An 11,794-nucleotide genomic window follows, 5' to 3' on the forward strand; every position below is an offset into this window, starting at 1 on the left:
GATGGATAGGTGTATTATGGTGCCTGAATGACCTGAGGAGGATTGTTGGATTTCTTGGAAAACCCTTTGTTTCGTTATTTTAAAAATACATTTTCTTTGTATTGATTAAAGAAGCCTTATGAGTCTATAAGTATGGATGTTTTCATTTATGTGTAAGCGGTTGATCCTGCGTACGTAAGGTAAGAATTTTTTTTTTTTTTTGCCCAAAGGAAATGTTCTTTATAGTTAATTTGGTTTTAGGGTGATTTTGAAGGTAAATGTTAGTTGCTAAATCCTTCTAGGCTGTGTGTAATATATATGGAGTATTTTAACATTTATATTTAAGTTGATACTCGTGTTTAATTGGTCTAAATAAATACTGGGACATTTACTTCATTGGCTGTTCACCAAAATGGACGACCAATATTCTGTTGGGTGTGACAGTAGGTAGCAAGAAGCTTGTTCAACGTTGATAATTTGCGAGATTTGTAGGTTTAATCGTGGGCCTGTATATTTACGTAACGTTTATTTTAATTGTTTCTTTATTAATCCGTAATGTGTTTAAGTATAGATTGTATGTATATAATATTAAGATCTTTTGTTTATATTGTTTGTAGTATTTATTTATTTACTTCATGTGTAGTGTAAATATGTAGTAGGCATGTAGTGTTCTAGGTATTTTTCAAATGTTGTTGTACAGTGACTAGTTCTGTATCCTGAGTATTGTGATCCTCGGAATGCCTCTGTTCACTTCCTTCATTGAAATTCTAGGACTGCTGTAAAATATGCCATTCATTAATAAGCAGTTGTTCCAGTGGCAGATGAAGCAAGTCAGAGTCAGAGTCACTTTGTGATTGGTGGTTTACCGCCAGTCAGTTTGTCCTGGCATCAAGCCTCTTGAGACTTATGACCAGTAATTTTCAGGTCTGAATCCTGTGGGAGTCATGACCACATTGTATTTTTTCAGATTCTCCCCAATCTGGAGGGCCAGGTCCCCAAATTTATATCCCCCAGGAACAGCATGGCCCAGTTATACCCCCAGGCACTGGGTTCTCCTTTTGTCACCTCATGTTACACACAGGGCTATGATGGAGGTATTCAGCCCTACTTCCACAAGGCCAAACCCTCCTGTCATCGAAGAGGAGACGTCATTTCTGAAACACATGGATGTCTAGGAGAGAACAGTATTCTTTTGGGTGTTACACTTAGTGTTCTCTCCTTGGTAGGATCTCATGTATTATGTAGACGTTCAACACAAGCAGCATTCAGAGAATACTGTCTATGTGAAGGTGGGGCTGATTACCTCCACCATAGCCCTGAGAGTCGTAGGAACCCAGTGCCTAGAGGTATAACTTGGCCTCCCTGTTCCTGAGGGATATAAGTATGAGGACCTGGTCTTCTAGGTTGGGGGAGTCTCGAATCTGAGACATAAAAATGACCTTTATGTATATTTATATACATACACACACAAAACATTTTTAATTAACATGCTGTGCCTGAAAGAAACAATGTGGTTTTTATAAAAGGAATTTTAAGATCTGTAGTTGGTTGAGGAGCTATGCTACAAGCTGGAAGGTCGTGGGTTCAAGTCCCAATGAGGTCATTGGACTTTTTTTTAGTTGACCTAATCCTTGCAGCTGCACTATGGCCCTGGGGCCGACTCAGCCTCTAACAGAAATGAGTACCAGGAATTAATTAAATAATTTTCCTGTGGAGTAAAACGCGGCCGGCACATAAGGCTGACAACCTTACCGCCATCTTTGAGCCAATTGTCTAGGGAATGTGGGACCTTCAATGCCTCACAACCCTATGGGCATTCACGGCCTGTTACAGGGATAACTTTACTTTTTACTTTTACCAGAAGTTCAGAAGTTCTTGTATTTATGGTTTGTGTAAGAGCACTATCACTGGGTCATTATATGGTGTTAAATGGTAGAATGATTAATGAACACTGAATTGGATAGAAAATACAAGGAAGTGGGCATAGCCTGTTGTAGGGTTCTATCCTGCCATTTGCCTGGATGAACTGAATAAAGCCATGAAAACTTACAGCATAATATGTGTGTAACCAAAATTTGGACCAGACACTCCATGAAATACAAGTCAGAAACATTACCAGCTGAGCTACCTTGTTTTGGGTGTTCTTACATACATGGACTGCTTCTAGTAATCAGCAAGGTATTGATAAATTATCTAAATTAATAAGAGATATGAAATGTCTGTTAGCTATAATTAATGGAAGTTGAAAATGAACTGAAATGTAATTTGTTTTGATAAAAGTAGATGTCACCTTTCTTCATACTGAGCAGATTAGCTCAAATTGTAACATGTTGAGGGGGTATTTAAAGTTTCAGTTGCAACACCAGCTGTCCACACCGAAGTTTTTCATGGTTTCATTTGTCCTTTTCTTGGCAAATGGCTGTTATAGTGTCTTAAATTTGGCCACTGCTTTTTGTATATTTGTTTACTGTTTGCTGTTTCTAATCTCACTCTCCAGTCATTTGATAGCAATTAGCCTCCACAATTAGTAAAGTTCCCTAAATAAACTATGAACCATCCAGCAACTTCTTCATTGTGAGTTCTGCACAATCGTAGAATAGGGAAGTCAATGAAATTTTGCTGAATTAAAATAACGAGGAAACTTTTAAGCTTTTCATTTATGTAACAGGACAGTATGGACATTAAAATGGAGCCTACATCAGGCAGTGAGTCAGATGCCTCGTCCCCTCAGGCTGATGAGGCCCCTGGTACAGACAATGAAGAGTCAGAAGTTTCATATGTTTTCCCTGAAGTGAAATGTGAAATTAAGGTGAGTTAAACTACTCGTTTTTCACCTAATCCAGTTTTGAAGAACAAAATTTATTGTACTAGTTAAGGTGTGTCAGTATTTCATATCATATCTTGCAGGATGTTTTCTGGACATCAGAATAAGTAAAAAGAGTTTGTATGAATGTGTACAATGAGGGCCTTCCTTAAAGAGTTACAACTATTAGAAAATGTCAGCTCCTGCTGTTGCTTTCTCAAAAGCAGACTTTCTGTGGGCATTTTTTTATATTACATTGTTCTTTTAGTGATCCATTTAATGCCAAACTTGTCTTACTTTGAATGCTTAGCATTGTAATGTAGGCAGATAGTAATACATAGTACATTCCAAGTCAGTCTGAAGCATTCTAAGCTTGGCAAAGCTCATTGCATTCCAATCCAACATTTAAAGCACCTGTTCATATATTAAATTAGCACACATGCATCTTGTGTTAAAGAATATTGTGGAAATGCTACATATGATGTTAAACAATGCAGAGAAAAATATCCTAATTAAAGAGTGCCAAATAATTTCCGTTCTGTTGACCTCCGGCTCCAAGAGAGAGAATTTTATGGAATGCGATGGGATGTTGGCTGTCTACATTCCATACATAATGTACAGATGGAAGACCACAGATCCTAGAAGTTGTTGAAAGATGGCCTACCATCAGTACCAGGTATCATGCAGCTACTCGTTTATGAGATAATCTAGTTTTGAAACACAATCCGCCCATGAATAAAACCTTTGCTGGTTTTATTCACAGACAAATTGTACCACACTAGCACTGGAATCACAACATCTGCAATAAATATGTGTGTGGTCAGATAAAAATCATGTGGTTAAATCTCACCATCATCAGTGATGGTTTTCTGAGAACCTATGGGCTGGAGTTTTAGGTAACTGCCTGATAAGCCATTACATTTTACAAAAACAGAATTAAATGGATTGTTGGAAAGCATGTCCTGCAGTACACATCTTCACAGGCGGTTTCAACATGATGGTGCTCCATTGCATTACAGTCATGAAGTGCATCATTATCCTAGATACTGGATTGGTCGCATATGTGAAGCTGCAGTTTCCTGGCCTGCATGCTCACCTGACTTGAATCCTCACATTTTTTTCCCCTCTTGGGTTGTTTGAAGACCAAGTTCTGTCCCAATGCAGTTGATACCAGAGAGGAATTATGGCACTGAATTCCACAGTTTGCAAGCGAAATAAAGAATATGCCCAGCATCTTCAAATGCTTGCAAGTTCCTTTTTTGCCCAGAGCTAATTTGTGTGTCCTTGAACATGGAGGCAATTTCCAGCGCCTGTTTTAACAAAGTGAAAATAGAGTTTCTTATTCCTTGTGTGGTTCAGTGTATGTTGCATGTGACATTTAATTACTATTTCTGCAATTAAAGGTATATCCTGTGATCAGCTATGGGCTTAATTTCTGTGGTCTGTAAATAAGGAACAAAAAATTTAAGTATGGTGAGGTTTGCAGTATCCTGTTGTGAAATGAGTAAACTCTCTGTTCATGAATCAATAACTTTATATTTTCTGCAGCTGAGCATGTCATTCTAAATATAAACATTCAACCTCATAGTGGTCATGGCAACAAGGAGTTGTGCGCTCTGGGAGCTTGAACAAGTATAAGTTTTGTAAGAGTTGAGGTTTTCTTGGCTTTGACTATGAAGAATGCCGTTTTCTGGAATGTGGTGCCATGTAGATTTTGTGTGAAGCGACATTTCAGAAGAACGTATCACCTCCATCTTCAGGTTAGATGGATTCTTCTACCCTGAAGATGGACGTAATATGTTCCTCTGAAACATCAGCTCATGCAAGATCTACACAGTGCCACATCCCAAAAGATGGCATTCTTCAAGTACAAGTTTTGACTGAACTTTTAGGTGATGAAAATATTGGCGAGTTTTTAATTTTGGAGGTGACTGCATTTATTATGAGTGTGATGATACACAATTGGTGACTCAGGGAACCCATGTAATTACTGATAGTGATAGTGTAATAGTGGTAGTGATGAACAACATGAAAACATCAACAAAGGATTGGGAGGGATGTCAGATAAGTTTGTATGGCAAAATGCAGTTTGTGGTTTGTATGGTCCCTCATTCAACACTGCTGAACTGTATGTTGTGAGTGCATTTGAAAACATTTTTGATATACATTTATGCAACTCGTAGATGAAACCAGCTGGTATGCTCAGTGAGAATCTGAAAAGTGTCAACCCTTTCACGTTTCACTGTAGGATTAGGAAGCTGGAAGATGTTTCTGTGGACAAAATGTATATGGTTTTGGCTGTGTTTATGTTGACGGGCATTTTACAGAAGCCTGCACTTAGATCATACTGCTCAAAGAACCAGCTACTACTCACTCTTATTTCCTGAGACGTCTGGAAAGACTAGAGGTAATAAGTAATCAGATTTATTCATTTTCTGATAACAGTAAGCAAAATGAATTTCATGGATTTTCCAGAATTTTCAGAAATTGTCCATTCATTAAGCATCTAAATAAAAAGTTATAATATCTGGATCTTCTGAACAGCATAGCAATAGAGGAGTCTTGACTCTGAAAAATATCATTGGTCTTTCGGACGATAGATATCCCTCAGGGGTGCCAAATTTGGCATTGAAGCATATGAATTCTGTGAGTATAGCTCTGGCTGTGTTTGGCCTTCTCTTATTTACACTGGATGAGGCATGGAACTAATGAATAACTCTGTGACTGCAGAAACAAACAACACTGCAGCAGTTATATTAAAGCTGTTATAACACCATCTTGCTCATGGACACACTGCGTGAATGGACAATTTTTATAGTTCACCAGAGTTCATGAAGTGCAAAACAACAGAGTATGTTGGAAATTATATGCTAACAGGAACAATGTTTCACCTGCAGTGAGATGTGGCAGTTCTTGTGCACCAAGACAAGAAGAGAGTGACAGTGATATTTATGTACCAAACAGATAAAATGCGTATGGCTGCAAGTAAAGCAAACGAAGAAGAAATGAAACCTGTGGTTGTTTGCGATTGCAATGCCAGCATGGGAGTGGTGGATCTTAAGATTAGATGCCACAGCCAGACTGAAGTACCACAGGATGTCTGAAATTATATGAGGGAGTACTCAGTGTAGTAGTGGTTATGTATTAGTCACTCCAAGTAACACAAGACTCAGAATGATGTTGCCTAGAATGTATTCCTGCCACCAGAAACAAGGTTAAACCTCAAAGAGAATGTGTGGAATGCACAAAACATGAGGAAAAAAATTTATGAGAGCCTATCAATACATTTTTCATAAATTAAGGTCAAAGGTCATGGTCAGTATATTAATGTACCCTGAAATTATATGGCATATCAGGTGAAAGCCCCACCTAGGAGCTTTCAGATGGCTCAAGAATGAGTTTGAGATCTTAATTTGGATCAGATTGTGGGAAGAATTAAGGAGAACTTTAAAACTTCAAAATTCAGTAACTTTGAAAATAACTGACATGGGAAGGAAGGAAGAACCTGACATTTTTCACTTATTCATCAGACTCTGTAGGCATACAGAATTTCATTGAAATCGAAGTGGTCATGTCAACTGCTGTGTTGTTTTGACATGGAATGGCCCATGTGATTCAGGAGTAGTAACACAACCATAATATCAGTCATGTGATTAAAAGCTTTATTGCACTGCATTTTCTGTGGTTTCTCTCTGATTCTTGTCCTGAATGATTGATGTATGACTCATATAAATAAATAGTTTCATACATTGAAAATTATAAAATTTGTCTTCTTCATAACTTAACTACCTTTTATTTTCCCATCAGGATATTGAAGAAGATAAAGATGAGACAGCAGATGAACCCAGTATAGAGGAACAGCAGAATTATGGTGATTTTGAAAGAGCAGAGTGAGTATAAAATCTGCACTAGGCCTTAATCCCATTAATCCAGATTGACACTCCTTCAGTCTGTTTCAAAGGAATCAGAGCATATATTCAGGCATAACTTCTCATATCTTATATTGGGTTAACATATCAGTGTTGTTTGGAAGTCTTGGTAATTCCAGTTTCACAGAAGAGTACATTTCCCATCCGTGTAATCTGTAGATGAGAGAGGTTAAGACAATAACATGGCTACAGATAGGGATCAGAAGCCATGGAAAGACAGCTTTTTTGGAAACATGTACTCTAGATTCAAAGCCTAACACAGATAATTATCAACCTTGATAATACTGCATGTCATGTGAAAACACTGAAAGTGTTTATTCCCATGTCAGGCAGGTGCAGCTTATTATGTGATGGACAAAGTATGGATTGTCATGTATACTCCTAGGGATTTATACCAAGTGACAACAGTACATCCAACTCTGAGCCACAGTAAACTTTAACAGTGTATACTCTAAGGCTGGAACCACACTAATTGAGCAAGTCTGAAGCAGCCATGTGGTGCTGTGAACATTTCTGTGTTAAATACACGAGTTAGCCCTCGTCAGTGAAACGAACAGGTATCTAGTTTCAAACACAACTATCTGATAGAACCTTAGAGTACCAGAAAACATGTTTTTAGATCTTGAGGTAAATGTACAATCTGTTAATGTCCGGGCATATACTGAGACATCTGAACTACCAATCGCAGGATGATAATTCTTCTTTTCATCTTTGCGTAAAGTACTCGTACATAATGAGAGACCGAATCTGATAACCTGCATGTGCTATCTTTGAAATTTCTGAACACTTTTTTGATGGATATTTTTAGTGTGAATATACAGTAATAGTGATCATATTTAGTTTTGGCCCACATCAGTCTGGTACTATCCATATGGCATCACAAAAGGATATATTCACAAAAATTACACATCATGCAAAAGTTTGGTCATATTATAAAATACTGAACTCACCGAACATTTTTCATTCTTTATAACTTAGGCTCTTGGGGTTAAGCCATGTCATATATTAAGCTGTTAAAACACTTTGACATGCATTGTAGTGTCCATCCTCAGGGTGAACTAATTTTTAATGTGGTTTATATTTAATAAAATAAAGAAAAGGTAATGTATGGCTCTGTGCTGTGTAGTGTGTGCAGTGTAATTATATTACCAGTAGTAGATTTTATCTGATAATAGACATATATCTGCAAAAGGTGTACATCAAGACCAGAAAGTCGTTCAGTATCTGAAAGACCACAATTTGAAAATGTGTACTTTAAACTGGAGAATGTCTTTGTTCTTTCCATCTTGCTATGATCAGATGATAGCACTGTAGAAAGAGCACTCACTGCCTTCTTGTAAGTTATTTGAAGTGGGTCTGTTTTCTCAGTTTAAGTCACAGCAGCCTTCCCATATTACAACATCTTCTCTTCCTCCTGGTTGAGATTGTTTGTGGTTTTCCTCAGTCCAATAAAGTAGGTTAAAACTACTTGTATCCAGTTTGTAATGTTATTTTCAATTACATTTGATGCTACATAGCTCTAGTAGTTGATACAGTATCATAAAGTAACCAAGTAAAGCAATTGTCTTGTGAATATTTTATGACTTCCTTTTCAACACAACTCCTCCCCCAAACCCATCATATAGTCCTGTGAGTAGGTATAACATCTGATGTGTTAAGTATTATTCCTTCACCATACACACATTCTTATTGTAGGTGTATAATGGCTGATAACCTAACTTTATATATCTTGATTGCAGTTTTTGGCTTACAGTATAGTCTCTGAATTGTGACTGTGACTGTGACTGTGACTGCCACTGTGATTGCCAAATGCTTTCTTGATCTAATAATCTGTGTGATCTTCCTCATCTTACAGAAGTGATAATGGGTATAGTCATTCACTTCTATGGCTATACCGTATTTTATATACCTTTGCAGAAGCAGCTGTTGATTTTGGATGTTAGTCTTCAGCCTGTTTTTATTTAAGACAATTACCACTGTCCTCAGGTAAAAAGCCCATGCTCAGTTGGGCCTAATCAGAATAGTTTGTCCACATCACTGGACCAGCTCTGTAATTTGTGACAATTGAATAGGCTTTTTGTCTGAGGGTAAAGTGTGGACACTGAAACGTTTTAAATAAAAATGAGACGATGGATTCCATCCAGAAACTCAATAATTGTGTTAATATACCACCATCACAAACTTTTAGATCTTATTTCCACAAGCAGCCGAGCTTTCCTGTATGTCACCATCTTTTTGTGCTAGCAGTGACCTTGGCTCGTATCATGAATGAACGAATGTATAAGGGGTGGGTCTTCTTGGCCCTTGCACCATGACCACAGTGGTCTGTTGTGCCTCCTCTTCTGGTTATCCCCTCAGCAATCCAGCACCTTGAATGAAGTGTAGGATTTTGTACATGGGGATATCGAAATAGTCACTGGGTTCCATAAAATATTGACCCAAGTGACGTAATCTTAAATAAGCGAAGGCCTCACATTTGCACAGGATGTGTGTGGCTGTTTCATTTTCTTCTGGACACCTCTCACAAGTTGGACTGTTACTTAGTCCCAGTTTGAAAAGGTGTCCTTTGAGGTGACGGTGTCCTGTAANAAGAAGACATGAATGAAGACATTAAAGACCTATATGTCAACATTCCAACAAATGAAACACTCAACATAGCCAAAAACCTACTCATACTAAACCACACAGAAAGAAACACTAAAAATGAAATCATACTTATACTTAAAACGATATTAGACCAGAATTATTTCCAATATAACGATAAATTCTACAAGCCAAGATCAGGCATAGCCATGGGTTCGCCTTTATCAGGCATAATGGCAGAAATCTTCCTACAACACTTCGAACAATGTAAAATAAAACACCTACTTGAAGACAAAAACATCGTCTACTACAATAGATACGTAGATGACATAATTATGATTTATAATCAAACTAAAATAACACCACAACACATACTCAAACAATTCAATGAACAAAACAAAAATTTACAATTCACACTAAATGAGGAAACAAATAAACAAATAACTTNATATACGTGCATAGTATTAACTGGAGAAAGAGGTCTGTTTCTTTTAGTAAATGTGAAGAGGATGTATTTTTGATGTATGGTTTGTTGCGGAATAAGAACATTATATTCTAACATATAAAGTCCGTTAATTTATATGTAACAGTAATAGTTGAACCCTGAAGGGCAATATCAGATTTTGCTTATGTCCATTCTTTTGCATATAAAATATTCAGTGGATTATTGTATATGGCTCTTTGTATGAAGTATATCCAGACTTCTGAGATGTGAGTGAAAATTTAGCTGTTCACAGCTTTTTGTATGATAAGAACTCTGAAGGAGCTCAAAGGTTCCATTATTGGAACTCTGTTCTTGAGCTGCTTATGTCTGGCTATCTGTCTGCCTACCCGTGCAATCATTCTGGATTCAGCTACAGACGTCTATGTTGTAGACACTGTGTGATATTTATGAAGTTGTGATGCCACTGGATTCAAGCCGTCTTGGTGAACAGCATTGCCAGCATGGCTGTTGTGCAAATTTATAAGCTGGGAGCAGAACTGAAGTTTGTGTCGTGACATATCTTTCAAAAGTATACATCTTTATAAAACTTGTTGATAACAAAACTTCCAAAAGTATAGATCTTTTTAAAACTTCTGTTCATCATTGAAACACCCTGTAGTAAACAAGAAGTGGCATAGAAATGTGACTTGTATATATTAATTAAAATGCAAAAATTTCCCCAGAAAATATATTACTTAAATGGGTGAACATTCAAAACTATATGTAATGAGCATATAAAGATGATAAAATTCAATAAATATTGTCATGTGTATGAGTGACTATAGATGGAGTTTGGATTGGTAATTGGATTTATTGAACACTTTCACATTGTAACTACAAATAACTGTAGTGCTATTGCTAATGCACACACATTCTACAGTTCACTACAGCATGTGCTAAGTGTTCTCAGTCTGCTGTGTCTTCACCAGTCGTTGCCTGGTGATGGGTCCCAACAGTGTTCTCTGCTTCTGTGCTCACATTCTTACCGGCTGGCGACTGTCTCACAACTGACCGATTGCCTTAACTGCCCTGCTTAGAACATCTCGGCATGGACTGCTTAGAAAACACTGTTCCTCTGTTTCACTTGTGTCTGAATGCCCACATTATCACTACTCATCCATTGCCAAGCAGTGGGTCTACATGTCACAATATAATTCTAAATGTGAGAAATTTAGTGTCCCAGCCACTGAAGGAATCTCCAATATTTCATGGATACTGAAGGTTCATTGCTGTATTCACAAGTCTGCATCTAGTCCCTGTCTGAGGCAGATGAATCCACTCCACACCCTGGCATCCCATTGCTTTAAGATGTATTTTAATATCTTACCATGCATGCTTAAGTCATCATAGTGGTCTCATTCCTTCAGGTTTTTTTTACAAAACTCAGGTATGAATGACATATATTCTGNGTCTGTTGTGCCTCCTCTTCTGGTTATCCCCTCAGCAATCCAGCACCTTGAATGAAGTGTAGGATTTTGTACATGGGGATATCAAAATAGTCACTTGGTTCCATAAAATATTGACCCAAGTGACGTAATCTTAAATAAGCGAAGGCCTCACATTTGCACAGGATGTGTGTGGCTGTTTCATTTTCTTCTGGACACCTCTCACAAGTTGTACTGTTACTTAGTCCCAGTTTGAAAAGGTGTCCTTTGAGGTGACGGTGTCCTGTAAGTAATCCTACCACCCATCGTAGCTGGTTCCTGTTTAACTTGAACAGTTCCTTCACTCTTTTAGTAGAGGGTCCTCGTGTGAGTCCCTTTGCTTGCCTGAGTTCAGTTAAGGATCCGCAATATTTCTTGTGATTCATATCTGTCCAGTCCCTGATTGCCTTTCTGGCGACTCCTATAGAGATGCCACAGGCTGGTTCAGGTCCTATGAACAGATGTTCAGCTGTGGCTCGTATCATAGTGAAAGCCTAAAGCAGCCACTTCATGAGCTTTATTCAGCCCATTTTGGATTGCTGTCCTCTTTTCACTATTTAAATACAGTTGCGTGGCCAAAGAGTAGTAGACA

The 11,794-nt window shown here is 37.7% G+C and overlaps 1 protein-coding gene across 1 annotated transcript in view; it reads left to right on the top strand.

Annotated features, from left to right (window-relative positions):
• The first annotated feature begins 341 nt into the window (after positions 1 to 341).
• Positions 342 to 11,794, top strand: part of LOC111862083 (zinc finger protein 726) — a 15,918-nt gene continuing 4,465 nt past the window's right edge. Inside the window, exons 1-3 of the mRNA XM_023847175.2 lie at positions 342 to 422; positions 2,648 to 2,788; positions 6,590 to 6,672. Coding sequence (XP_023702943.1) covers positions 2,654 to 2,788; positions 6,590 to 6,672 — 218 coding nt within the window. The 5' untranslated portion in view covers positions 342 to 422; positions 2,648 to 2,653. The remainder of the gene's footprint in view (positions 423 to 2,647; positions 2,789 to 6,589; positions 6,673 to 11,794) is intronic.

This window comes from Cryptotermes secundus, unplaced genomic scaffold (assembly GCF_002891405.2).
Source record: "Cryptotermes secundus unplaced genomic scaffold, Csec_1.0 scaffold400, whole genome shotgun sequence".
Lineage (NCBI taxonomy): Eukaryota > Metazoa > Arthropoda > Insecta > Blattodea > Kalotermitidae > Cryptotermes > Cryptotermes secundus.